The 27738-nt window shown below is 51.4% G+C and overlaps 1 protein-coding gene across 6 annotated transcripts in view; it reads right to left on the bottom strand.

The window, feature by feature from the left end:
- Positions 1–27738, bottom strand: part of Mindy4 (MINDY lysine 48 deubiquitinase 4) — a 109466-nt gene that overhangs the window by 2999 nt on the left and 78729 nt on the right. For 4 of the 6 annotated variants that reach the window (XM_076566850.1, XM_042273364.2, XM_076566848.1 and 1 more), the window contains 4 exons: positions 18145–18208; positions 14885–15046; positions 8128–8308; positions 7560–7632 (listed from right to left, as the gene is read on the bottom strand). In XM_076566850.1, coding sequence (XP_076422965.1) covers positions 7560–7632; positions 8128–8308; positions 14885–15046; positions 18145–18208 — 480 coding nt within the window. Of the gene's footprint in view, positions 1–4589; positions 4681–7559; positions 7633–8127; positions 8309–14884; positions 15047–18144; positions 18209–27738 lie in introns of all 6 variants that reach the window. The other 2 variants (XM_042273362.2, XM_042273363.2) reach the window with 1 other exon arrangement.

The raw sequence follows: 27738 nt of genomic DNA, 5'->3' as shown, positions 1-27738 counted from the left end.
GGTGCCTGAACTGGCCTTCTCCGGTAATCAGATTGGTGAATACCCTAACTGTCATCATAGAGCCTTCATCCAGTAACTGATGGAAGCAGATGCAGAGATCCACGGCCAGAAGTCCAACTGATGAGAGAGAGGAGGGATTCTATGAGCAAGGGACATGGAGATCATAATGGGGAAACCTACAGAGACAACCAGCCAAACTAGGAGAAATGGATTAACTGTGGACCAATAGCTGTGGAGCCCCCATGGGACTGAACTAGGCCCTCTGGATAGGCAACACAGTTGTTTAGTTTGAACCGTTTAGGAGGCCCCCAGGCAGTGGGATCAGGATCCATCCCTGGTGAATGGTCGAGCTTTTTGGAGCCCAGTGTCTATAATGGGACACCTTGAGTGCCTTGGTGCAGGGGGAGGGGCTTGGACCTGCCTCAACTGAATGTACCAGGCTCTGCTGACTCCCCATGTGAGACCTTGCCTTGGAGGAGGTAGAAATGGGGGGGGGTGGTTTGGGGGGGGGGAAGGCTGGGGGGTATTAGGAGGGAGGAGAGGGGGATCTGTGGTTGGTATGTAACATGAATAGAAAATTTCTTAATAATAAAAATTTTTTAGAAACCCAGTCTATTTAAAAGGCTAGAATAGGCAGGTGGGGAAAACCAGCTTAGGCATAAATATTCATTTGAGGAACTGTCCCCAAAGTTCTGTGTTCTCTTTGGTGTCATTTGGCGGCACCCAGCAATGCTGAAAGACCTCACCCGCTAGGGTCATGCAGTTTTCTGGCAGTCCGTCCCTAACTGCCTGCAGGACAGGCATTTGGTTCTGCTTTGGTCACAGTACTCAGAAACAACTACAAAAGGAGGTCTTTCAAAAGCCAGTGCTGGCAGAATCGCCTGTGTAAGGTCCAGCCTAACCTGTGTTTGGAAACAAATGCCAACAAACTCACATTCAACACTGCCTGCATCCTTCCTAACCATCAGCAGGAGAACCCCAAGGGTCGGTCTCATAATCTACTAGGTATGGGAGACCTGGGTGGCTCAGTGATCTCTTGCTCTGGACCACTTCCCAAGCTTCCTGTATGTCAGGTAGAGCCAGGGGACTCTTACCAATTTGCTCACTTAGACAGAACACACCCACTTTGATGGAAGGTGTCCACATTGCATTCCACTGTCTAAGTGGTAGTTGCACCAGTGGGCAACCTGACAGAACTTGGAGAAATTGACGGTTACATGAGGAGTCTTCTGTTGGTAAGACTTTGGGGTTGGGATCTCATGAGGTCCCAGGGAAGGCAGCGCAGGTCTATGAGCAGGGGAAATGGTCCCTGCTCTAACTGGCACACATATGAGCAGGCATCGGTAGAGCAGTGCTAAGCCTATGTTCTGAAAAGCAGGCTGATCTACTGCAGATAATGAGTTAGTAGCGATTCAGTGATCTGTAACAATATAATGCTATTTGAAAATTTTAATTATCTCTTCCTGATCATCTCTGCAGCTCTGAAAGTACACCATTAAAAATCCTTTTATTGTTCTAGTAAGATTTGTATATAAGCAGCAAAGTCTTGGGTACCAAGATCTTAGGGGCCTGAAGTGATGGCTCAGTGGTTGAGAACACTGGCTGCTCTTCTGGAGGTCCTGGGTTCAATTTCCATCACTCCCATGGTGGCTCACAACTTTCTGTAACTGTAACCCCATGGGATCCAATGCCTTCTGGTGTACAGATGTACATGTAGACAAAACACCCATATACATAAAATAAATAAATGAATCTTAAACAAACAAACAAACCTGAAACACACATCTTAAATGCAGATTCCCAAACAGTGACAAAAAGGAGACACAATGGAGAGGGACAGATCCCCCTTCAGCCTGGTCCCCAAGGTCTAGACTGTCATTCTCTCCATACCCACTCAACCCCCAGCCTCTGCCTTCCCCGTGGGAGGCAAACCTAAGCTCTCCCATGAGCTCCCGACAGACAAAATGGGATTTGGCTTCAATGCAGAGTGAGTCACATTCGCCCGTCACCGAACATCTGTGTCACACCAGTCACGGAGCCTCGTTGGCACGCTGCTGGGTCTATGGTTGGTTTTGAAGCCATTCACAAGGAAACGAGCCCTCCCATCCTGGCCAGGTGCAAAAGCCGCGGAGAGAAGCACTTCGCTATGGTATGAGGAATCAGCCGTCTGGAGGGCGGGAAGGGCTGGTGGGCAGGACAGCGGGTCTGAATGAAGAAGAGCTTTGACAAGGCTGTAGCAGCAGCAAGGAAGGGCTGCAGAGAAGTGAGTGGGGGAGACGGAGAGGTGCCCGAAGCTGCAGCGGGAGTCAACGGCCCGGGCTGTCAGCAGCAGTAACTCAGGAGGCAGGCAGACGGTGCACTTCAAAGCACCTTGGTACTGGATAACCCTGGTGTGGGAGCTGTTTTGCCCACTATGGGACATTTTGTGCTCTTTTCCTGGACTATAATTGCCGAAAGTGTTTCAAGACTGCCAAATAATCCCAAAGGTGAAAAACCACCCTACCAAGGACCACCAACTTAATAGTTGAGCTTTGAGCTCAAAGCCAATAGCAACCTCACCAGAGAGGGCCATGGCATGCAAATGCTCCCCCCCCCACCCCCCAGCCTCAGGGCAATCACAGCAGCACAGCTGGCTCCAGCCTGAACCGAACCAGACCACTGCCGAACCCGATGGACTTCACCTAGGAAAAGGGCCCGTGTGAGGCGGTAGCAAAAGGTAGGCAGGCCTGGTTTCCATGCTCCAGACTGCGGAAGATACACCCAGGAGTTCTTTTGCTGGCCTTGATCTTCCAGACAGCTCTGCGCACGTTTCTGTCCCTTGGGCCATCCTGAATTACAAGTGGTTCTAGAGCTAGGCCTGCATGCTCCCTGCCACCTGTGGCCGTGGCCAGTCCTTCCCCTGGCACACCCAACCTTCTCTAGGCTCAGATCCAGACCCCTTGCAGAACAGATCTGGCTTGGAGGTGGTTCTCACACTTGTGCTAGGCTCAGAAAGAGCTGATATCACCTGTCACCCAGAGTTCTGAGGTACGGGGACACTCCTCTACCCCAGGTCTCCTCTTATACATTGACTCTAAAGCCCACTGCCTCCCCAGACCCCCACATGGAAATCCAGGTCTTTATTCACTCTTTACACGACTCAGCACACTGTCCTGTACTCACCCCCATGCCTTCACCCATCTGATCCCTTTCCTGCCTGCCTTTCCCCACATGTTCAGAGCCCCTTATAAAGGTCAGGGAATCTTCTGTGGTTCTACTTTCTCACAGCAGCTCAGGAAAGAGGTAGTGATACCTGACTGACAGATGGACAGAACTGAGCTCAGGAGGACAAACCGTAGGATGTGACAAGCCAGGGCAGAGGGGGGAATATGTGGACAGCAGCACACACAAGAGTGTGTCTGACACAGATAGTGGGATGCCAGGGGGAGCCCCTTCTGTGGCTAAGGGGCACTGTGAACGGGGAGCCCAGGCACGGGCACCAGGAGGGAAGTGGGGTGCATAGGAGGGCAGGGCATCCCTAAGGAAGGTAGGTGCTCTCCCAGACCTCAGAAACACCGACCCTGGCTGGAACCAGTTTCCCTCTCTTGTCTGAACCTCCCTCCAAACAGAAACATCTGGGCCCTAGCTCCAGGCCCGGTTATGAGCTCTTTCCTCTCCTCTCTGGCCTGCTGACAACTCTTTCATTTTTCTCGCACTCCAGTGAGGATGGAAGCCTGGGAGAGGTCAGTGTGTGCTGTTAGAAGTGACCCCCAAAGAGTCTGGTTTGGTTGATGTGGTTTCAGAACAGCAAGGGGAGGGGCAAGAGATGGACCCCACATTCCTGACACAGCAAAGGTGACAAGACACTCTGTGGGGCTGAGATGCGCATCATTCAAGAGCAGGGACAGCACAGAGACCTCGCGATGTTTCTAATTAGGATGCTGTTCTCTGAAGGCAAAACCCGGAGTCTGGGTTTGTGCAATGCCTCCGTGGCCACACAGCCAGGTGGCAGGAAATCACACTGTCCGCTCGGTCACTGACCACCGGGCTGGGACAGTGACGGTGACAGTCTATGCTGCTGGTGACTCAAAGTAACTGTACAACCTATACCTCCCCATCTATTAAAGAAAGGGCTAGACTGAGGGGGGGTCTGGGCACCCCTCTGTGGACTAAGCTCATCGCCAGATGGCCAGATATGTGATAGGTCCGTCCTGTAGGGTAGGTCACCAGTTCCTGCAGAGCAGCAAGGCTGGCCGTAAGGACAAGAGGTCATCTTCCCCTGGATTGGATCAGGGTGGATTCTGAACTTGACTTCCATTTGATTGAACTCCCTGAGAGTAGGAAGTGATTCGTATCCAGCTGTTTCTTCTAAAGAATCGAGACCAGAGCCTCCGGGAGAGTTGGCATGAGGAGGAGGAAGCTGCCCCCGCCCAGTAGGTGCTCCAGCTAGCCACTCTTCCCCTGCATGGACAGGAGGATTTGGAACATTCAGCTGCATCCCACCATGTATTTGAAATCTGACTCTGGTTTTGGCAGTGACCCTGAGCATGGGCTATGGTACCAGCTGTAGTCTAAGGCAGGTCTACAGGCAGCAGGATTCGCCCCCTCACCTCAACCCCATAGCCAAGACCATTCCAGCAGGTCCTCAGAGTGACCTCAGGGGCCACTTTCCCAAGTTCCTCCTTTGAGCTGTTTGAGAATCTGCAGCAAGAACAAAACACAAAGCCTTTGTAATTCAACCCCCTTGGACTAGGATGCCTGGCCTGCTGTTTCCCATTACAGTGGCATGTTATCTGATGGATGGAGGGGACAGGGACCCAACCATTCCACTCTTCACTCACCCACTCAGCCTTCCGGCAATAATTCTGGGAAAAACTCTGGGAAAGAGCTCCCATGGTAACTGGCCAGGTAGACCCACCATGGCGAATGTAAGGAGAAAGCAGAGCAGGCCAAAACCTGTTGTTAGGAATAAAGTTCCCTGGCCTCTGGTTATCATTCAGGCTTGGTACCTTCCTTGGTATCTGACTCCCAAAGGCAGGTTCACAAGGCAGATGGACACAGATGGGGCCTGGGAAGGCCCTTACCCATCGTTAACCAGCACTTCTGAAAAGTAGTTCTAGGGCCTAGGGAGATGGTTCCACAGTTAATAGTGCTTTCTGAGCACCAATGAGGACCAGAGTTCAAATCCCAGCACCAGCTGATAAGCCAGGTGCCCCACATATGTCTCTGCCTCCACCTGCAATGTGAGTATTGCTGGGCCGTGCTGGCCTCTAAACTATCCAAGAAAACATGAGCCCCAAGTTCAACAAGAGACCCTGCCTCAAAGAAATCTGGTGAGGAGAGGGTACCTGCTGCCTTCTTCTGGCCTCCATAGTATGCATAGGTATGTGTGCGCGCGCGAGCACACACACACACACACACACACACACACACACACACACACACACACACAGGCACTTTAAACACAAATGAAAGAAGGAATATTTTCTGAAGTGGTCCTAGGGCTGTAGCACCAGTAGCAACTAGGAACTGCACTGAAGTTTCACATCCTCAGGCCTCAGCGCAGAGGCCCTGGGGGCCCTGGAGGCTCCAGTTCTAACATATTCTGCAAAGGAGCTGATGTCTGGGACGACTTCCCAGTGAGTGATCCAGAATTCACATGGGCTTCCCCTAGGCTTCCTGGGGATGGATGGGGTCTGGGATGCCCAAAGTCCCTAGGCCTGCTGTCCCTAACCCTGTATGCTATATAAATGGTGATATTTCTCTCCATGACAAACACTGGGAAGCACTTCTGAAGAGGCCAGGGCTATGGCCAGATCAGGGAGCAGAAGCGAGGGCATGGAAAGCCAGGGACCACGCCCCAACTCAACCTGCTCTCCAGCTCCCCTCACGAGGGGATAGAATGGTTTAGGCATCGTCCCAAGAGACCAAAGCACCAACAGAAGAGATCCAAGCCCACCCTCGATGACTCTGAACTGAGCTCCGTGCCAGCCACCTCAGGGCAAGGGGCTACCTCAAGACGGGCCAAAACCCTGAGCCATTCTTGAACAACTAACTGCCCAAGAGGCTGAGCTCCAGAAGGCCAGTCAAGACTGGGGGCTGCTTGGTCAACCAGGAACGATCTATTGCCAAAAAGGGGCAGTGAAGAGATTAAGGGTTACCACTGGCGGGAGGGGTACAAAGAGAAAGTCAAATGGAGATATCAAGGAGCATCCCAGTGGTCTGTATGCTGTAGAAAGAGGCTGTGCCTAGAGGGCAGCTGGGGCCCTTCTCCGTCAGAAAAGTCATCCTGTGGCCTCCTGTACTAGCCTGCACTAAATGCCAAGGCCAATGTCACCTCCTTTCCCCTTCAAAGCCCTTCACTCATCACCTTGAATGAGTGGCCCTTTGTACTTGAAAGGACAGCGACCCACATGTGCCCCTGATCCTCTGATGAAAACAGCCAGCCTATGACCTACAGGAATGCTGTATCCCTGGAGGGGGGGACTGGCACAATGGGGATGTGCCTGTAGCCCTCCCATTTCCCCTTCCTGACGCTTCCACAGTGCCAAAACAGTCCCTGCTCTCTTCCTCAGTCCCACTCAAAGGCTTGTCTGCAAGGGGCAGCATGCCTGGGACTCCAGGTATGCCTTCAGGTGGTCAGCCTCTCAGGGCCGGGCTGTGGCTCTGGCCCCAGCCACAGGGAAACAGATTCCTTCTGAGACAGCATCAGTCATGAGTGCCAAGGATGATGACAGTGAAAGCTAATGCTAGAAAGTTCTCCATGCGGGCTCCAAGCTGCCCTTGCCCCCACTTTACAGATGACAAAGTAAGTCAGAAAATGAAGTCCAGTGTATCACAGCCAGCCTGCAGCCTTCCTCCAGAATTCGTGCTCGGAACCGCTATGGCACGCACTACATCCCCGGAAAAGCAACCAGAACCTGGTCTCCCTCCCGAGATGCTCCTCGATGCTTCTCTACCACACACTAAGGTCTCCCAGTCGTCACTATAGACTTGGAGAAGAGCTGGCCAAGTAAGCCAGAGGCTTCTACCAGCGACAGCCCACAGGCTCTGCAGAGCACAGCCCCAGCCTAGGGCACAACCAAATATTTAGGGAAGGAAGGGATAGGCTTGTGCCAACTCTAGCCTGGGCCACAACCTTCCCTGAATGCAGAGTCTGAATGAGATCTCAAGGACCTACCCAGTGCCTTAGAGACAGGGACGTCTCTGCTCAGTGTTCAGACTGGCTGTACCACACCAGGGTAGGCAGCTACTGCTGTTGTGGGCAGCCACCCCCCCACCACACCATGGCCATCTCATGCCCTCCCACCACATCCTGGTCATCCCATTGCCCCACCACCACACCCTGGCTATCCATGTCCTCTTCCAGTTCTATTCCATTCTCTCTCCCTCAGCCCATGGAGACACCTGCTTAAGTGTGTAAGTCCCCATCCCAGTGTCTTATCAGCTGCTTGGTATTACCTGACCACACCCCTCTCCATCAAGCCCCCCAGGAAGCTATCTACAGGTCTAATGTCCCCAGTCAATGCACATCCTCGCCTCAGGGTGAGTTTTACAACGTTAGAGGCAGCCCCACTCACTTGGTTCTGATACAGAGCTCAAGGGGAGGGACAAGGTCGCTGCAGCTGTCCTCTGGGCTGGTCTTGGTGGTGTCTAGGGAGGAGGGAGAAAAAAAGCACTCACATCATCTCAGGATATGCACTTGCCCTGAGTCCAGGACAGGCAACTCCAGGGAGCCAACCCAGCCCTCTGAGTATCACGCTCTCGTCTCCATCTGAACTGGATCTACCCTCCCTCTTGGTCATGGATTCTTACCTAGACAGTGCACTGGCCTCTCACCTCCAGCCTCCACCAAACCCAGGCCCTACTTCAGTTACCACAATATTTTTTTTTTCTAAAAACACATGTGGCCTCATTATTCTCCTGCTCTAAAACCTCCCGTGACTCCCTACTTCCTTAAAAGCAAATCCAAACCCATCAGCAACGCTCACAGGACACTCTATGGTCAAGTGCTCAAGGTCCATCCATGGCCCTCCCGTGCAGGCTAGCATCACTCTCTGGCCCCCATGAGTATCCCAAGAAGGCATGTTAAGGCTGCTTCTGGAGCAGCCTGGAGGCTCCCTGAGGAGACCGGTTAGGGTATCTCACCAACAGTCAGCCGAATCTCCTCCTGCTGGTTGGCCAAGCCGTCGTAGTAATAGAGGTCGAAGAGCCGCTCCGTCTTCCAGTTGGACAGGAGCTCTGGTTGGAGGCTGAAGAGGATGCTGAAGTGGCTCTCGCTGCAGACCACCCAGATGGGGAACCTCGGAGTCTTCAGGAAGCAGCCAACCTGAATCGGGAGGGAAAGACCTGACGCAATGTGCCGCCCGGCCGAGGCGAGGCTGCATTCCCAGAGATCCCTGGTGTGATGCTGGAAACCCCTCCTGCTGCCCAGACCTTCCAGAGCAGGCCACCTCACAACAAGGATCTCGGGGAATTCACACGCAGCATTGGTTCCAGGTGGCAGCCATGACACAGCCCACTGTCCTCTAACCTTCTCTTCTCCTCCACTCTCTCCCACACCTCACTTGCGTGGGGCTCAGCCACGGCCTCCCAACTAACTCTTGCTGCACTCCTCACAGCCACGCAGCCCACCAATCCCTGGGCCTTCCCAATCTTTGTCTTCCCTTGGAAGAGCTGTACCACTCCAACAGCTTGGTCAGTGAGCGGGCATCACTGCCTCCTTCTGGTTCCCCGGGGGCAGCTGCCCCCTCAACCACGGCGCCACAGTCCGCCTTGTGCCTTGTGATGCCACCACATGCACCCCTCCCAAGAGCCTGCCCAATGTGTGAACAAGTGGTTGAAAAATGGAGGTCCTCAGGACCTCCACTGACTTCAACTAGAATTGTGCACTGAAGACAGGTAGGCCTGGGAGCCCTGGGGAGCCAGGAGGGAAGGGTATGAGTGAGCAGTCCCACGGTGTCAGGGTGAACGTCTGAGAAAGTCAGGGTGCAGAGGGCTGTTTGGTGAGGGAGCCTGGAGGATGAGGCCAGGGTAGCACAGGAACACGGAGCAAAAAGTCACTCTGCAAATCCCCAGCCAGGGACTCTCGTAGCTGGCCAAGGATGTGTGGGAACAAACCAGAGACCCCTCCAGCACACTGGCACAATGCTTCCTGCAAAGACCTATTCTATTTATGACCCCTTGGGTAGGCCACCGGACACACTCTTCTGTAAGTGCCCCAGGCGGCACCTCGCCTGCCAGAACTAGTTTATTTAGCCATGCTGAGCTGGTCCTACCTAATCCACAGCCTCCCCCAGAGGAGATATTTGCTGCTCAGGTGTTTCCAGCCTCTGCTGTGGATTAAGGAAAGAATGGGAGCTATTTTTTCCAATGGGGAGAAGGGCACACTTGCTCTAGGGCCCACCGCAGAATACTGAGGCAGCTTCCACCACCTCAGGGGTAAAGCTGAAGATACTCGGGACTGAGGGGGTGTGCTCAGAATGTCTTCCGTGAAGGACTCATCCATTCAAGTGGAGCGCAGAAGGGACCGTGTTGGCCAAGTGCTAGCTGCTTTCTTATCTAAAATAAAGCTCCCTTTCGGTGCTCAAAAGAGGTATTCTTGGGAGGCCCGGCCCGGGACTGTACTCACTCACAACAGGCAAGGAAGGAGCCTCAAGCCAGGCATTGGCAGGCCTGGGCGCCATCAGCTCCTGAATTTTCCAAACGAGGAACAGAGGGCAGCTTGCCATTTATAAACAACAGTCAAAAGATTAAGAGCAAAACACTGCCCAGAGGGCTTATAAATGAGTGTACTCATTCACAAGCCTTTTCCACGAGGAGACATTTTCCAGAGAGACTTCCGTAGGGGTCTTAGGGAGCTGGGTGTGCAGGCCAGGCTCTCTCCTGGGGGCCATGCTGCACCATCACAATGCTTTTATTTGTTTGTTTTTATTGTTCTGAACTTTTAAACTTCTTCTTGGTGTTGAGAAATAAACTCAGGTGATTGTGGTAAACCTGTGCTCTGCCACCGAGCCGCACTCCTAGCTAGCTCCTGAGATTGTTATTTTAAATGCCATTCAAATACTATGAGTTTTGTCAATACTGTGTAAATCAATAACAATGACCTGATTATGAACATGCAAATGGGAAGCTTTTGAACTGTAAATGTGCTATAGGATGTACTATTTCTCAGGAGAATAGCTTCCAGAGTCAACGTTTTGAGGTCAAGGATTGTGTCTTAATTTGCTGTAGCATGTCAAGTTTCCTTCCATCAGCTTTTATGCATTTTACATCTCATTCTTGTAGATCTGATTAACAAACTGTGAACTTAATGTAATTTGCATGTCTTGATTGCTAGTGTGATGTGAGTGATTTTTCATGTATTTATTTGCCAAATGACTGATAGACTTCTAGACTTTTATCAAATAAATAACCGATTGCTACAACATTCTCTGGATTTTTGTTGGTTGGGTTTATTTTAGTTTTTGGTTTTGGGGGATAGTTGGTTGTATGTTGTTGTGAGACCGAGTTTCCACATGTAGCCCAGGCTAGCCTTAATATCTAGATCCTCCCGAGTGCTAGAATTACAGACATATATCACAAGCCCAGGTCTCCTGTAATACTTTACATTAAGTGAACTAACCTTTCTCCATTAATTTGAAACCCAGCCATTGTGCCATTGTGTGTATGTGTGTAATTATATTTCTGCCAATTTTTTTCATTGATCCATTTGTCTATTCCTATGCCTTATGTTTTGATTACTATAGTCTTGACTGTATCTGCTGGAGGTTGCAAATTTCATTACGTATTTCAAAACTGCCTGGCTGTTCCTGAGCACTTTTCTTTCTTAGATAAACTATTTTAAAAACCCTTTGGGCCGGGTAATGGTGGCACACACACCTTTAGACCTAGGACTAGGAGGCAAAGGCAGGCAGGTACAACTATGAGTTTGAGGTCAGCCTGGTCTACAGAGTGAGTTCCAGGACAGCCAGGTCTACAAAGAAAAACCCTGTCTCAAAACAAAACAAAACAAAACAACTTTGGGATTTTTTTTTCCCTCGAAGTGCTGGGGTCTTAATCTCTATCAGTGATTCTCAACCTTCCTAATGCTGTGACCCTTTAATATAGTTCCTCATTCTGTGATGATCCCCAACCACAAAACTATTTTCATTGCTACTTCATAACTGTAATTTTGCTACTGTTATGAATTTTAATGTAAGTATCTGATATGCTGGATGTCTGATATGCGACCTCCAAAGGGGTCGCGATCCACAGGTTGAAAACCACTGAGCTAGTATCTTGAGGCCAGTGCTCTGTACTGAGTTTCATGTCCCAGTCCTACTCGGGACTTTCAATGTTCAGTTTAGGGAAAGCAGTATCTTTACCACACTGAATCTCACTGCCCAGACTTGATATTTTACTCTGTTTTTCTAATCTTTTATGTATTTCATAAAATCATTTAGAAATCTTGTATTATCTTGGTTAGGATTGAGAAATCTTGTATTACTTTTATTCCTTGGTATTTTCACATTTTTGGATTTTTGAAAAGTATTTTCTTAGGTTTTACATTCTCTTTATCAAGAGTGTTTTTCAGTGTGTGTGTGTGTGTGTGTGTTGTGTGTGTGTGTGTTATTCCCAGTCATCTTTCTAAACTTTCAAAAGATGATTAATGATTTTTAGTTAACTTATCTTTATTTCTGAATAGGTTACTGTATCCACATATGAAGTTTCAGGGATTTTTGTTGTTGTTGTTGTTTTTCAAGACAGGGTTTCTCTGTGTAGTTTTGGAGCCTGTCCTGGATCTCACTCTATAAACCAGGCTGGCCTCGAGCTCACAGAGATCCTCCTGGCTCTGCCTCCGGAGTGCTGGTATTAAAGGCGTGTGCTTTAGGGATGTTTTTACAATTTCTTAAACATTAAGTTATTTTGTATACGTGTGTGGGGACACATGTGCAGTGACATGTATGTGACAGTCAGAGAACAACCTGAGGGACCCAGTACTTTGCTCCCACCATGTGGGTTCTGGGGATTGAACTCCGGTCATCAGGCCTGGCAGCAAGCCTTTTTACCTACTGAGCTATCTTGCTGGTTCTCAGGGGCGTTAAAATCCGAATCTTAATCTCTCACAGAGGTAGTGAATGGCCCCAGCCAGTATGGATCGCCATATTCAGGCACTTGTTCTCCAGGATCAGCATGAGACTGGTGAGGACGGCAGAGAGTCACCAAACGAGTATACATGTGCTGTACCTCACCACCGTCACCACCACACCACCATCACCAAGACAGACAGACGCTGACCCAGTCTGATGCACTACTAACTAGAGTCGTGTGCGATCATCTCAGAAGCGCTGATATGTGAGGAAAATTCCATCCTAAGGCAATAAAATAGGATGCTTACATCAAGGAAAGGTCTACGGAGCAACCAGGCGCTTGGCTGGAGGATGACAAGAGGGGACGAAGGCCTCCCTTTCGGAGGTGGGGAGGCAGGGCAGGTGGAGGGGACGGCATACGCAAAGGCCCAGAGGAAGGCCTGACCACACGGAGGCGGGTGGAGCTAAGGCCCAGCATCAGCAGGTGAGCCACGGGGAGAGGAAGGGCGCAGCTCTGGGAGGGCCCACAGCTCACGGCCAGCTTGGGATTTTAGCCTCTGCATCAGTTACCTGTGCCCAGGCCACCACAGCACACACCGCAGAATGTGTGGTTTAAACAACATAAACTTATTTTCTCAAAATTCTGGAGCAGTCTGCAACCGAGGTGTTGTCTGAATTGTCCGCCTGGGCATGTCTCTCTGGCTTCGGCTAACTGGCCCTCTGTGCCTCACAAGGTCTTCTCCCCCTGTGTCGACGTCCTAATCTCTTCTTATGATGACACTGTTGTTGGGATTAGGGCCATCCTGGTGACCTCATTCTAACTTAATCACCTTCTTAAATACCGTCACCAGATACAGTCCTGCTCAGAGGTACTGGGGTCAGGACTTCAGACATGAATTTTAGTGAACATAGTGTAACTCACAGTCTGGAAAGTGAAGGGCCCTGGAGGTTCTGAACACAGAATGGTGATTGGAACGATGTTTTAAAGATTATACTGCCTTAGTGAAGGGACCGGATGAAAAGCAGGTGGTCTCCGGATCGATGATATTAAAATACTGGGTCTTCCTCATGGCTGTATTAATGCTATCCAGTAAAGGGGGCTGACTAGGCCAAAACTTGTCTCACTTCAGACCTGGACTTGAGTTTTCAGCTTCCCTGGGGCTCCTCTGTCCCATGTGACTGATGGAGGGTCCTAGTGCCACAGGGACAGATGGCAGGAAAGGTGATATCAAAAAGGTGAAGGCTCCTGGCCCCACTCGGTCTTTAGGGGAAGGAGAGGCCAAGACCCAGCCTGATGACTTCTTGAGAGAAAGAGGAAGTGGCATCTAGAATTCCATCCTTAGTGGGCTTGCCATGGTACAACATAGGAAAGAATCCACTCCCCACAGGGGACAATACTCCCCAGCTTCGCCAGCAAAGGGGCCATGCGGGTTCCGGGAATCTATGAGAAAACAGCCACTGGCCCCAAGTTTCTCTAACCGTCACTTCATTCTCAATGCAGGGTGATCTTGACTGGTTTTCCCATCATTTGCCCTCTACTGACCAAATCACAATGGTTTATTTTTTTCACCAGCAGCCCGGACCATCGGAAGACATCGGGGACCGTGGTTAAGACAGTCTATGAAACTGGCCAGGCTCGTCCTGTTCAATCCATGGACCGTGGGGCTGGAGACTACTGGAGCCTCCCAAGTTCTCAGTGCTTCTCCTTGGCCACGGGGTCAAACTGCTGCCTTACTCCCGACAGCAACACAACCAGAGAGGAACTGTCCCCTCTCCTCTCCAGGCAATTAGAACCCACACATCTGCATTCCGTGATGGGGGTGGCACTCAGAGAGGGGGTCAGAAAGAGGCCCATCACATGGCCCATGAACAAGAGACAGCATATCCTAAATAAGAGGTCACGCAGGAAGGGTGGGACAAAGTCCCAGCTCCCTCCCACTCTGCTAAGTCGTTTACCTAGCACTCAGGAGGGGGGGGGCATGCGGTAAGGCCCCTGCTTCCTGTTTGTGGCAGTGAGGAAGCCTCAACTAGTGTCTTAGTGTTTGAGTGGTCTCAGCCTTCATGTAAGTCTCCCGTTGACCCTCAGGACAGTGCTCTCCTCAGCCAGGGAACCATGGGCCATATGAAACCACTAAGAGTGAGGTTCTGAGAAGGTCTGAAAGTAGCTGAGGCAGCAGGTCTGATCAAGAGCACCTCTAGCCAGCCCATGGTACCCTCACAAGTGCCCCACCAGCTTTACTTAAGGCCTGGGCCTTTGCAAGCTTTCTTTCCCAGCAAGAAAGGAGGCAGGGGGCCCACAGCCCAGCAAACAGGCCAAAAGAAGCTATGCAGACTGAACTGTGCCCCTCAAAGGACATGTAACCCCGAGTGCTTCTAAATCAGATGTTCTCTGGAACTGGGGTTGCTGTACTTGCCATTGGCTAAGAAGAGGTTATACTGGAGCAGTGTCCCCGTAATCCAACTGAGGTCTTCAGAAACAAAGACACAGGGAGCAATCAGCCAAGTGACACCAGAGGCAAGTCACGCACGCACCCATGCACGCACGCACACGCGAGTACGCGCCAGATGCAGCCACTCTGATGCACAGTCACATTATGAACCCTCAAGAGTTCTTTTCAGCTCTCTTTCCTGAACCCCAGAATCTGCTGTTTGAGTCTGAAGTGTCTGTGGCATTGGCAGCAAAGTCGTATTTCTTCTAGTCTGCTCTGTATTCAGGCTTGACCTAAACTCCAGCCAGACTTGGGAACCAGAGACCAGCTTCCCTTCTTCCAAGTCCTTCTATCTCATGGGTCGAGGGAACTAGGCTGCTGGGGTCCCAGAGTGCACATGGGTACCTGGCACACATTGTAGTGTTCAAAGAGCGATAAGAAACCGATGTCGCTGCGTGCCTCGATGCCTCGGAGGAGCGTGATGTTCCCATCGCCTGAGTCCAGCTCCACTATATCATTGAAAACATTGGACACGGCTCTCCCGGTCAGGAGAAGATTGACAAGTTCCTGTTGATGAGAGAAGGGAAGCTGCGTCAGATCTCTGAAATCAGCCTCGGGAGGGCGGAGGGGAGGCGGGAGCAGGGGAAAGGGGTGGAGGAGGAAAGAACCCAGGGAAGGCAAGAAACAGAACGCAGAGTGGAGACAGTAGGGGCCTGATTTTTCCACAGGCTCTGATGGGGGAAATCTGCCAACAGCTTCCATCAAAGCACCCCAAGGGAATCAGCAACCGATCTGCAAGTATTCTTTGAACAATGGCAACACAGGAGCCTGTCCTAAATCTCAGTACTGGGGAGACCTTTGAGTAGTTACAACCCAGCTCCACGCTCTGGAACAGCTACAGAGGTCAAGGATGCATCTGTGTGGTTGAAACCTAATGTAGGATATGAGTGGGACTATAAAAATGTGTGCACAGAATTTCTCTGCCCCACAGAGACACGCGATCACATAACCGAGCCAGAGCAGCTTTGTTGGAGAGTGACCTCTGGGAGAGTCTTGAAAGACAGTGTTTTGAAAAATAAGCATCTTAATGATTGAAATGACTTTAGATTCAACAGAAGTTGCAAAAATAGTCCACAGAGTTCCTGTGTACCCTTTACCCAGCTTCCCTGTTGATAACATCTCATGGGACCCAGCACATCTCACAGCCAGGAAGCCAGCCAACCCTGAGCACTGTAGCACCAAGGAGGTGCCCCTTGTCTTACGGGGTCTCACAGGGATGGTAAGGAAAGCAGGATGGGGCGAGAGCAGAGGCAGGGAGGGTAGCAAGAAGTTGGTGCTGGGCTTGCCCCAGACACTAGGTATCCAGTAGCCCTGTGGCTCATGCCACACACCCAAGCAGTCACCAAATGAGTAACCTCGGCCTGGAGCCAGTGTCGAGTGCAGTGTGGCATCTCTGGGGGGGTCTCCATCTCTGGTACGGCAGTGTATCACCGAGGCTGGACACCTCCACATCCCACCACTGGTTAGGAATAAAGCAACTAGACCTGACAGATGAGACAGGACTTGTCCTAGCCACATGGCCAGAAAGTGACTGAGCTGAACTTTCACTCACATCTGCTGAGTACATCTCTGCCACCCTTGCTACCCTGACAGCAACCTGTCTAGACAAACACTCCAGCTGAAAGGTGGTAGCTTCCAAGGACTCTTTGGAGAGGAACTCTGATGAATCCACCCCTAGCATTCAGACAAGCAGTCGCTCTGTGTCACCCTCCCTCAGCAGGGCTGGCATCGCCAGTGAGACAAGCAAGCACACAGCTGTCTCCTAGCCCATAGGAATGGCCATGCCACCCTGACCCAATCTATGATCTGCAGGGCAGAGTTGACAGAAGTATTTTCCCTTGAATTCTGAAATTGATGTTCCGGGTAGGGTACATAAACCTTCCATTGATGCTAACACCCCTGCCCCAGTGACAGTTAGGATTCTATTGATGGCCACCAAGGGGCCCCCATTGGAAGGCAACAGTGAAGGGCCTCATTGTGTCCCTGCAGCGGAAATGATAAAAGAATTCAGAGGAAATAACTGCTCTAGGATACTGTACCTCATGTCCAGAGGCTACCAAGAAAGGTGCAGGATTTTTTTTTTTTAATTTTGTTTTTAAGCGGAAAGTTTTTCCATCTGGTTTGCAATAAGAATAAAGGCCCCTGCTCTTCCATCTGGGAAGTGTTCAAAACATTCCTCCCAGCAGGAAGTGTTCTTGAGAGAGCAGGAGGACCTCCTGCCCATGTACCTCCTGCCCTTGGTGTGGAAAACCCAAAGTAGCAAAGCTTAGCCACCATCCAGTCCATTGCTACTCCAAGTGTGTGCCACAGACTTTCCTCCTGGGGGAGCTTTTAGAAACTTGGCACCCATGGAGATTACAACACTCTGTAATCTCAGCCCTAAAGAGACTGAGACAGGAGGATCTGGAATTCAAGACCAGCCAGGGCTATAGAGCAAGACATAATCTCAAAACAACGAAAAGAAAATAATGAAGAAATTCCCTAGCCCCAGCCCAGCATGAGTCAGAACCTGCTTTTCAACATGACCCACAGGGACTGGTGTGCAAATCAAAGCTAAGCAGCCATGGACTGGGGCAAATGCCTCTTCCCCATGGGAGGAAAGTGGAGTTCTGGAAGCTGGGAAGATGCCTCAGCTCCCTCCGTGAGTGTAGCAGAGAACAGGCTTGAATCCAGCCCGGGATGATGCTGGTCCAGCCTCCTCTGCTTCCTAGTTTGATTTCCCCTGCCTGGGCAGCTCCATTCTCCACCACCACAAGAGGAGACTCCCTTGGAGCAAAGAGGAAAAGCATCCAAGAGAGCAAGGCCACCAGGCAGCCAAAAGAGAGGACATTCTCCATGGCCTCTTTCCAGGGAGGGGTAGAAGCCATCCCCACACCCCTCTGTGTGTGTCTATTATACCACAGACCTCAAACTTGCCCTTGCAAAAAGGACCAAGGTAGCTTCCCAGGGTTAGGCACAGGTGAGTCAAAAATCCCAGAACAGCTAGTTAGTTCCTAGCTCATCAGAAGACTGTGAGTTCTGGAACCTGCATACAGAGAGGGTAACACATCAGTATGATCCACATGGCCATTCTCAGAGGCCTTGTGTGCTAAGGAAGGTGTGTATGGAAGCTCCATGCACACTAGAGAGGACCTTGAACGGGTGTCCTTAGTGGCATTACCTAACAGGGAGTACAAATGACAAGAGAGGTCGGGGTCTCTCCTGTCCCTAACAGGGCTTTGTTCGAAAAGACGCAGAGGGAAGAGCGGTTGTGAAGGCAGTGCCCTCTGCAAGTGGAACCAGTGCATGCGGGACCCAGGGTTACCAGCCATGCTGGGGCATGTTCTGACAGCCTGGGCTCTGTGCAGTTCAGCACCTAAGTGGATCGGTGGTCCACCTCCTCTACATCCCCATGACTCCAAGAATACCAGCCAGCAGGTAGAAAGCACGCTACACGTGAAAAACAAACTGAGCTTTCCTCCCGGGTCTCCCAGACTGTGAAGCCCAGAAGAGGCAGACTTCGGAGAGCATCATGGAGGGTGTTTGGTGATGAAGAACAGAGAAAGAAACTCAAGGAGAGGACGGGCTACCTGGCTTCCCCTCTGTGGGCCCCATTGTCTCCTGACCTGTGTGCAGTATCCGTGAGCTCCAATCAGATGGCTGGTTGGGACATCGAAGTCCTGGCGGACACTAGGAAGCACAAAGGGAGAGGCGTTAGCATGGCTGTGCCTTACTGGGGCGCCAGGTGCTCTCTCAAGGCCTCGGCTATAGATCCAGGTTTGCTACGAACCTAAGGAACCTAAGCATCCTGCACTGTGACCTTGTGGAGGTGCTACCACAAACGGCCTCCATTTTGGCCGCACCTAAATGTGGTGAGCAAAATGTAACAGGCCCTTGGGCTGGGAATCCAATGCCCAAAATTCATACCACAATTACCACTCCTAATAGTGAGGATGGAGTATCTGCCATGTGCCTCAGGACCACTCCTAATGGTGAGGATGGAATGTCTGCCACGGGCCTCAGGCAGCCAGTCTGTTCAACAGGAGGCATTAGCTGGAATGAACTCTAATGACCTAGTGACTCTGCTGTGGTTCCAATATGGTTTGAGTATGTCTCTCCAGGGATCGGGTGCTAAAATATAATTCCCACTGTGAGGTAGCAAGGGGGTAAAAAGTTGTGTGCACACATGTGTGCTTCTGGAGACCACAGGCTGACATCAGATAGCCTCCTCTATAACTCTCTACCTTATTGTTTCTAGATTTAGTGTGTGTGTGTGTGTGTGTGTGTGTGTGTGTGCAGGTGTGTATACACACACACACACACACACACACACACATACATGTACATGCATGCAATGCCAAAGCAAATCAGAGACTACTTTCAACCAACAAGAGTTCGTTTTTTCCTTCTTCCCTGGGGGCTCCGGGGACTGAACTCAGGTCACTCGGCATGGTGGCAAGCATGCTTTTCCACTGAGCCATCTTGACAGCGTATCTTTTTAAACATTTCCTTTGAGAATTTCACATGCTTAGACAATGAAATATGACATCTAGCCCCCCTCTAGCCACACCCCCTGGTCCCCCAATCACACCCTCACCAACCTCATGCCTTTTTTGTTATTATGTGGCCTAGGACCGTTCGGCCAGCATACATGCTTCCCTATGGGAACGCCACAGCGTGGCCACTGACTACAAGAGCAAAGAAGGACTTCCTACATCTGTTTTCATAGATGTGGAAAGACGCTCAGGCAGGTGGGTACTGGGGACAGGTGGAGTGAGAGCCTGATTTCTAGGCCTCCAGAGCTACACACAGACCTGGATACATACTGCCCAGGGCCTGGTGAGCTTCCTGCATTCATACCCCCAAAAAGAGCACTGAGCTGGGGCCGAGGGTAGGAAGGGCTCTGTGATTAAACAATTGTTTTTCCTTTTAATGGAAGAGGAGAACCTGGTCTAAATAGACGCTTTAAATTCAAGATCCCCATACACTCAAAAACTCAAAACGCACACTCCAATCCTCTGCTCTTCCAAGATAACCTCGGAAACTCAAACTCCACCATCCTTACCAGGAAACTGTGTGTGTGTGTGTGTGTGTGTGTGTGTGTGTGTGTGTAGTTTCTAACGGAGGGTCAAATGGGGAAGGAGTGCTCAGGAGATGGGCCTCGGGTAGCATCACAGAGACACGTAAAGAACCGCAAAGACCCAGGGTACTCTGGGAAGGCCACCAGAAGCCGACCATCGTGCCTGGGAGAGAGCCAGCGAGGGGTGACTCATGGCCAGCACAGTGCTGGGCCGGCGCTAGCTGAGGCAGAAGAATTGATGGAAACGTTCTCTGTGGCATATACAACATCTTCTGATGAGGAGAAAATAACCTCAAAGCAGCCCTGGGGGGACTGATAAGCATCGCTGGCCGTGGGCCACCTGTGGCTTTCAGAAGCAGTCCGATCTTCATAAGCTCTGGGCCGCGTGTTCACCCAGCGGGCTAGAAAGCCTGCGTCAGCTGGGAGAAGAGGGACCAGCAGAACGGACAATGGCAGGAAATGGTAATTGCATCCTTAGGTGCAAACACGATGGGAAATTCAGAAGCTGCTCGGATCTTAAAAGGGAGGGACATGTGTATTTCACATTAGGGCACTCGGGAGACGCCAAGGAGCAGCTTATGGCTTAGGAGATTTACAACTTTGGCAAATAGCAATGCCCAGTCCTCCTCCCCTGGGGAGCTCTGACAGAGCGCACGTGTGAGGAATCCTGGGGCAGAGGCCATCCTCCTCTGCTTGGGCTGTACAGGAGATCAGTTTACACAGAAGCCTGACCCAGCCCTAAGTTCTAGCTCCAGCCTACTCACTGTGGAATTGCTAGTCTTTCTTCCCTGGGCCTCAGCCTCCGGTTCTGGAGCAAATCGGTCTTGGTCTGAATTCTGTCTCTCCAAATCCACACATTGAACCCACCTGAAGACAAGCCTGCCTAAACAACCCCAGTTACTCAGGGGGCCGGGGCAGAGGGACTGAAGGTCCAATTAGCCTGGCGTGGGGATGCACACCTTTCCCCCCAGCACTTGTAGAGGCGGGCAGATCTCTGAATTCGAGGCCAGAGTGGTCTGCAAAACTAGTTACAGGACAGCCAGGCATACACTGAGAAACCCTGTCTTGAAAAACAAATGGAGGAGGAGGAGGAGGAAGAGGAGGAGGAGGAAGAGGAGGAGGAGGAGGAGGAGGAATAATAATAAGAAGAAAGTCCAAAGTCAGCCTGGTTTAGAGCAAAACTCTTTTAAATTTTAAAATGAGAAAAGAATTTGTTCAACAAATGTGAGGTTCTCAGTTCAGTACTCAGTATAGTGTGTGTGTGTGTGTGTGTGTGTGTGTGTGTGTGTGTGTGTGTGTGTGTGTGTGTGTCTCAAACCCCAACCAACCCCACGGCCCTCAGAATATGCATTTAGGGAAAGTGGGGGCCTTTAAATGGGTGCTGATATTAAAATGAAGCCAGCAGGGTGGGTCCTGATCCAGCCCAGCCTGCAGAGTTGTAGAAGAAGATTCTGTCCAAGTGCTCCTGGCCTTGTTAGCACCAGCCTCGGATACTAGGACAAATGACATCCAATGTCCTCGTAGACTCAAAGCTCTCTTTGCATGAATCTGTGCAGAAGCCCACTTTACAGAAGCTAAGGGCAGAGCTTCCATGGTGAAGGCAGACATGGGCTTGCTCCCTAATCTCACTAGGATACGGAGCTATAAACGCTAGGAGGCCAGGGTCCAGCTGACCATGCCACAGAAGCCGTCCTGGGTGTGCAAACTGTGCTTTCCTGCACTGCAAAGCCAATACGCACAGAGGGAAAGTCTGTGTGAACTTGACCATGGGAGGAGGGACTCAGTAACAGATGCTCTGCTCGCAACTCTTCAGCATCTGGGAGTAATGGGCCAGGACCAAGAGACCTGACCTGTGGGTATCTGGGTCACTTTGTGACAAGAGGCAACGGAAAGCTCTTCTTGGGAGGGCAGCAAGGACCAAGCCCCTCAAACCTTCTTACCATCCAGAGGTCCCTGGGCCACCGTGCTGTGCCAAGGAATAGAACAAGAAAACCTCAGGCTGGGAAAGCCCTCAGGGCTTAGAAAATGCAGGCTCTGGGAGTGGCCTGGTTCAAGCTAGTGATGTGCGCCATCCAAGATTCAAGCCAGTTAGTGCTGCTGCCGTGGAGCAAGCTGGCAACACAGCAGCTTCACACCTGCAGTTTCGGGCCCTTCCAAATGCATTCTTCTCTCAGAGCTTTCAGAGGTGAGGAGGGCAAGACCCTCATCTCTCACTGACAGGGAAACTGAGGTCCCAAGAAAAGACTAGACTTTGTACTCGTGTGGTCACACCATGAGCAGGGCCAGTGTTCTCCGTGGCCTGGGACACAGCCAGACGTTAGCCTGATCAGGCAGCTCCAGGCAGGCCAAACCCCTGAAGCCCCACCCAGGTTCCACCAACCCTGGCTCCAGCCAACTTGTCCCTTCACCCAAAAGTCTCCCATGTGAACATGGCATTTGGCACAGAAACTTCTGAATAGAATGGAAAATAATGGGCTCGTGTAGCCTAGAGACGTGGCCCCATCTGTAGTCACGACCATTTACCTGAACAGGGCAGGTCTGTGGCCAGCTCAGGGTGGCTCTAATAAAGTGAGCAACACCCCCACCCCCAGCCTAAATCCACACTGACAGAATAAGAGACCAGGGAATGGTTAGTGTGCTCTGGGAACTTCTGGGATGGGAAGAAGGGTGGTTGGTCCCTGACTCTGACCTCTGAAACACTGAGCCTTGTGTGGACAGCAATCAGCCATTCCTTTTCCACCTGACCATTAGTACTCGGGCTCTGCAGAACCAGGTCCCCTGGGTGAGCACCTGTGGCCCCTCCGATGGCTGCATTCCTTCTGCACCCCCAACCTACTCCAAGGTGGCGAGTTTCTCGGTGGGAAGAGCAGCCGTGATATAACAGAGAACCTGGGCTCTAAGTTGGGGGTGCCTAGGTTTAAGCCCAAGTGCTGCCATTTAAAACTTGCCCCTTCTTGGGAGTCTGTTTCCCCAAAGGCCATACGAGCATGGTGATGTCTCCTTCTATTATGGGTTACTGTGAGAACAGAGTGAGATAAACTATATAAAGCCTCTGGCATGTGGTAAATGTCACTTCCTTTTTCCTACGATCACAACAATTAAAAACAGGAAAACAATGACTGAGAGGTCATGATTCCTGAAATCTCAACCATTCATGTCACAGCCAAGAGCCGATGGTAAACCCAGGCCTCCAAGAGCTTGAAATATAGCCGAGGACATCTACAAAGGATTTGGAGAGATGGTTTTTTTCCAGGAAGGCCCAGAGAAAAGGGACAGTGGTCGGATACTTGGATGTCAAGCCTCTTCTTCCTCCTATTCTGTGTCCCCTGGGATAACAATAGTTACCCTACTGGGTTGTTACAAGGAGGAACCAGACCATGGACAAGCCTTGCATATTGCAGGAGAGCACCGTGCAGGAGGTCTAGGCCCTTCCCATTCCCAAGCAGTGAGAAGAAATAGAGAATACTTGGTGTAAGGAAGACTCCAAAGAGTGGAGAAAGGCCTTCCTGAAGGGAGAAAAAGAAAGCACAGGAACCCAGGGCCTTCACTACTGCCCAGGGTACTCCCTAAGGAACCCATGGCCTTCACTACTGCCCAGGGCATCCCCTAAGGAACTCATGGCCTTCACTATTGCCCAGAGTACTCCCTAAGGAACCCATGGCCTTCACTATTGCCCAGAGCACCCCCCAAGCTGCCTATAGTTCACAACTCATGATCTCTCCCTGGCTTTGGTCCCCCCAGGCAGACCCCAAGCAGCTGATTTTTCTACCTGACAAGCCTGAATTGCCAATCCTCAGAGCGGTGCGAAGTGTTCCCTCCTCCACAGAGAGAGCCTTCTTTAGCCCAGGGACAGAAATACCCCATCTCTCCTCTCCTTCCGTCCCATCTCCAGGGCCCATACCCACTGTTCTCATATGACCACTTTGCCCCTCTAGGCAGCAAGGGCTTTTAGGACCATGTGATGTCCCGTTGGGTCCTCACTGCCCAGAACTGGGCTCCAGACCCTGTGGACGCATAGCAGGTACCTGAGGTGCCAACCCCATTGTGGGAGAAGCTGTGAGCAAGGGAAGCCCTGATAACACCGAGATTCTGGGTGGCAAGCACAGGAAGGGATAACTAAGCAGCCCACCCTGGGTCCCGGTTGCCCTTCTAAGGTTGAGTGCATTACCCTCCTCTTCTCCTACTGAGGCCTGTCCTCTTCCTCTGGATACCGGAGCCCTCAATGGAAGAGGTAGGGAGAACTAAGACACACACACGGGCCTGGGGGCAGGAGGGCCTTCCACTCAGCTGTCAACCACACTGTACCTCAGACCACAGAGTGGGCCCCTCTCATGTGCATGCCCAGGCCCGGAGCCCACTGGCAGAGCGACTGCCCGCAGCTAGCCCCAGCGGGCACTCCCCAGCGACAACTCTGCAGCCCGGGGACCTAGCTCAGAGCCTAGCAGCTGAACTTGGAAGGACAGAAGGCTGTCAAGCTCCTGGGCTAGTGTGAGCCTATCTGAAACCTCGAGTTCCACTCACTCTAAGTCTTCCAGCACACCCGAGCAGCACCCGTCACCCTCCCGCAGGGAAGAAGACCTGTGCACGGCCTATTGAACGTGGAGACACAAGACAAGTGACGCTGCCAGCCATGCCACTGACTTATCCTTCACTTCCCAGTGACCCCTGAGAAGTGGGGCGGGTGGTCCCAGGCCTATGCTCTATTCCTGGGGTTGCCACAAGATCACAAAAGCCCAAGGTAGCAGCAACGGCCCCCATTCCTTTTCTCCTCTACTTCTGGCTAAATTGCCTCCAGATTGCACATTCTGTGCCGGCGAGATCTAGGTCAGCTTGACCCAAACTGTAGTCATCTGAGAGGAGGGAACCTCACCTGAGAAAACGCCTCCATAAGATTGACCTGTGAGCCAGCCTGTGGAGCAGTGGTTCTCAGCCTTCCTAAAGTTGTGACCCTGTAATATAGTTCCTTGTGTTGTGGTGACCCCCCACCATAAAATTATCTATGTTGCTTCTTTATAACTGTAATTTTGCTACTGTTATGAATAATAATGTAAATATTTTTGGAGACAGAGGTTTGCCAAAGGGGTCTTGACCCACAGGTTGAGAACCAGTGCTGTAGAGCATTTTCTTAATTAGTGATTGATGGGGAAGGGCCCAGCCCATTGTGGGTGGAGCCACCCCTGGGTTGGCGGTCCTGGGTTCTATAAGAAAGCAGGCTAAGCAAGCCCTGAGGAGCAAGCCAGTATGCGGCACTCCTCCAAGGTCTCTGCATCAGCTCCTGCCTCCAGGTTCCTGCCTTATTTGAGTTCCTGTCCTGGCTTCCTTCAGTGATAAACTATGATGTGGAAGTGGAAGCCAAATAAACCCTTCTCTCCCCAACTTGCTTTTTGGTCATGGTGTTTCATCACAGCAATAGAAACCCTAACTAAGACTCATTCCTTAAGGGGAGAGGATGGAAGACCCTGGCCACGTACTTACAGGGCAGTAGAAAGAATGACCCAGCCTAAGGGAGTCTGGGTGAGGCATCTGCTAAGACATGGGGATTCCCAGAACTTGGGTCTCCAGCAGTTTAGCTGGAAATGTTTGTTAGTGTCATCTCTTGTGAGAAGTACTATTGGAATTCACTGAGGGACTTCTCCCATCTGCCAGCTGCAGTATAAAGATCTTAATGGGTCCAGTACAAGGGCCCTTCCCCATCCTGGGCAGCCTTGCACATTATGGAGGAGCCCCAGGAAGGAGATGGCTGGAGATCTCTCCAACAACATGGAGCCTATAGTTGTCTGTGGAGATGACAGCCCATCTGGTCTTGGTGGCTTTTGTTTCTCATTGTCCAGGGCTGAGAAAGCTTGGGAACTCTGAGGACACTGCCTGCCAAGCACTGTGCACACAATGTAGGTTCCCCACAAGAGCTTCTCCGCTCTTGGCCTCACTGCACATGTCTCTGGTCTCCCAGCTCCCCTCTGGGGGTCTGCAATTGGCCAGTCTTGTGCTTGCCTTTATCTGTTTCTGAGAGGCCATCCCTAAACTGACCTTGGCTCTCCTAGTCTCCTATGTACCCCATGCCTCTACTTCCTGACCTAAGTCAAAGCATCCATCCTACTTCACTCTGAAAGGTTCCCCAACCAACGGGGTGAACCTCTGGGCTGTGACTGTCTTCCGGGGGCACACCAGGTTCTACACACTCTATGTCCAGTGCAGCCTGGGCTGGCCACACCATACGAGGCCTGGGAGCCTGACACCTAGCAGGGTACAAACTGCAGGAGTCTGCTTTTTCTTGGACACACAGCTGGTATATAAGAGAGGGGTGAAGATACAGAGGGGACACCCAAGTCCCGAAGACAGCATTTGTTCCCAGGTGTCCTTCTCCTACACCCGGGCTTTTACAGGAACGAGTTAAGCTTTGGCTTCTGCTTCCTGTGGCTGGGACTGACCTTTTGCCACCTGCCTTCTAGCCAGCATTCATGGCTGACTTTCATTTCAGGGCTCTTTTCTCAAGGAAAGAAACGGTCCGGCTGCCACTGCTGTTTTTAATCTCAAGAGTTTCGAGAACAAGAGTCACACAGTGGGATGCCGTGTGGCCAGGCCCTGGCCCCCAATGCCTGGCTGCGCTGCCCAACATTGTTTTTTGAACTTTCAAGATTGCCCTTCAGCTGCCAAAGATGCTGCAGTAATGAGTACTGATGGTCTACTGGACAGAAAATTTCTGTTCAGGCTGCTGGCACAACCTCTTGCCACTGACCGGCACTGCCCCCACTGTGAGCCGGGCTGTGCTCCCCACAGCACCCTCCCTCTCCTCTCCCCACCCCCAGCCCCGGGTCACCCAGGCCTGACTTGGAGAGTCCCCTGACTTCAGGGCTCTGAGCATCCCGGGGAGTTGGCAAGAACTCCCTGGGGAAATCTCTAGCCACACGGCTCAGTGTTCGGAAGCCAGGCGAGCATGAAATGTAACATGGGCGTTACTGTATGTAACTGCAGATCTTAAGGAAGAATGTGAACAGCTTGGCATCATGAGGAGAAAAGAATAACCTACACGAGCTCAGCCTCCACTGGGGGAAGCGAGGCTCAGAGGCCTGCTTCTGCCTGCTCCTAAGAGCAGCTGGGCTGCGCATGCTGGGTTTGTATCTGCCCACAGCTCCACTCTGGCTTAGAAATGACATGTGAGTGATATGCGGGCAACATCTAGGCTGGAGAGAGAACCCTGCCAGGAAGGGGAGAGTGTGTGACCCTTCTGTCGCACATTCACATCACACATGTCATCATGCTATCCTCCGCACAATCTCAGAACAACAATATCCACCTCACTGCCCACCTGGCCCCCATCCTCCCCCCACACACAGTGCTTGGAAGGAACTAGGGAGGCCTTCCCAGCTCAGTACTCTCACGGCTATGCAGCGTTTGATATTAGAGACTCTCTGGGCTCCTAGAACCTGTTTCCAACTACCACCCAAAGTAGTAACAGACCATCCAGAACAGCATCAAAGGATTCTGCAAGCTGACTCGGAACCCAGAGCAGGAAGGCCCTCGGCTATAGTCTGCTCCCTACGTTTTTAAGCAGAGCTGGGATTTCTCCAAGGAAGATCCATGCCAGATGTTAAGGAGGGGCAGACAGGGGACTTGCATTCCCCACCACCAGGCACCTGACTGCATCTGCTTTACTCCGTGAGCTTTGAAATGGTGTGTGTGTGTGTGTGTGTGTGTGTGTGTGTGTGTGTGTGTGTGTGTGTCTTTTTGTATTTTTGAGAAATAAATTAGATTTAGTTTCATTTCAATGAAAGTTTAAACAGTACGATCTAGCTCCAGTCAGCTAATGATAAAGAACTGAAGACACACTGGCTAGCAAGGGCTGTGGGTAGCTGAGTCGGGGAGGATCCAAGTGCCCTTGATCTACAATGAAGCTGTCAAAGGTTTGCATTTGTGGTTTCCCCAGTGGGCCACCTGGTGCCTGAGCTGGGTGACATCTGTACTTCTGTGTCCAGATGTTTCTATGTCCAGATGTCTATGAAGAAAGATCTTTGAGGACTGCCAACCCCTAAGGTAGTAGACAGGAAGTGGGTTCTCCCAGTTCTAGGGCCACTACCCAGCAGAGCCAGTCATCAGCAGAGCTGTCCCTCCAAAACTGGGGGCAGAGGGCTGTGACGTCACT

This window comes from Peromyscus maniculatus, chromosome 3 (genome assembly GCF_049852395.1).
Source record: "Peromyscus maniculatus bairdii isolate BWxNUB_F1_BW_parent chromosome 3, HU_Pman_BW_mat_3.1, whole genome shotgun sequence".
NCBI classification, from domain to species: domain Eukaryota; kingdom Metazoa; phylum Chordata; class Mammalia; order Rodentia; family Cricetidae; genus Peromyscus; species Peromyscus maniculatus.
This window is presented reverse-complemented; position numbering and strand designations above follow the sequence as displayed.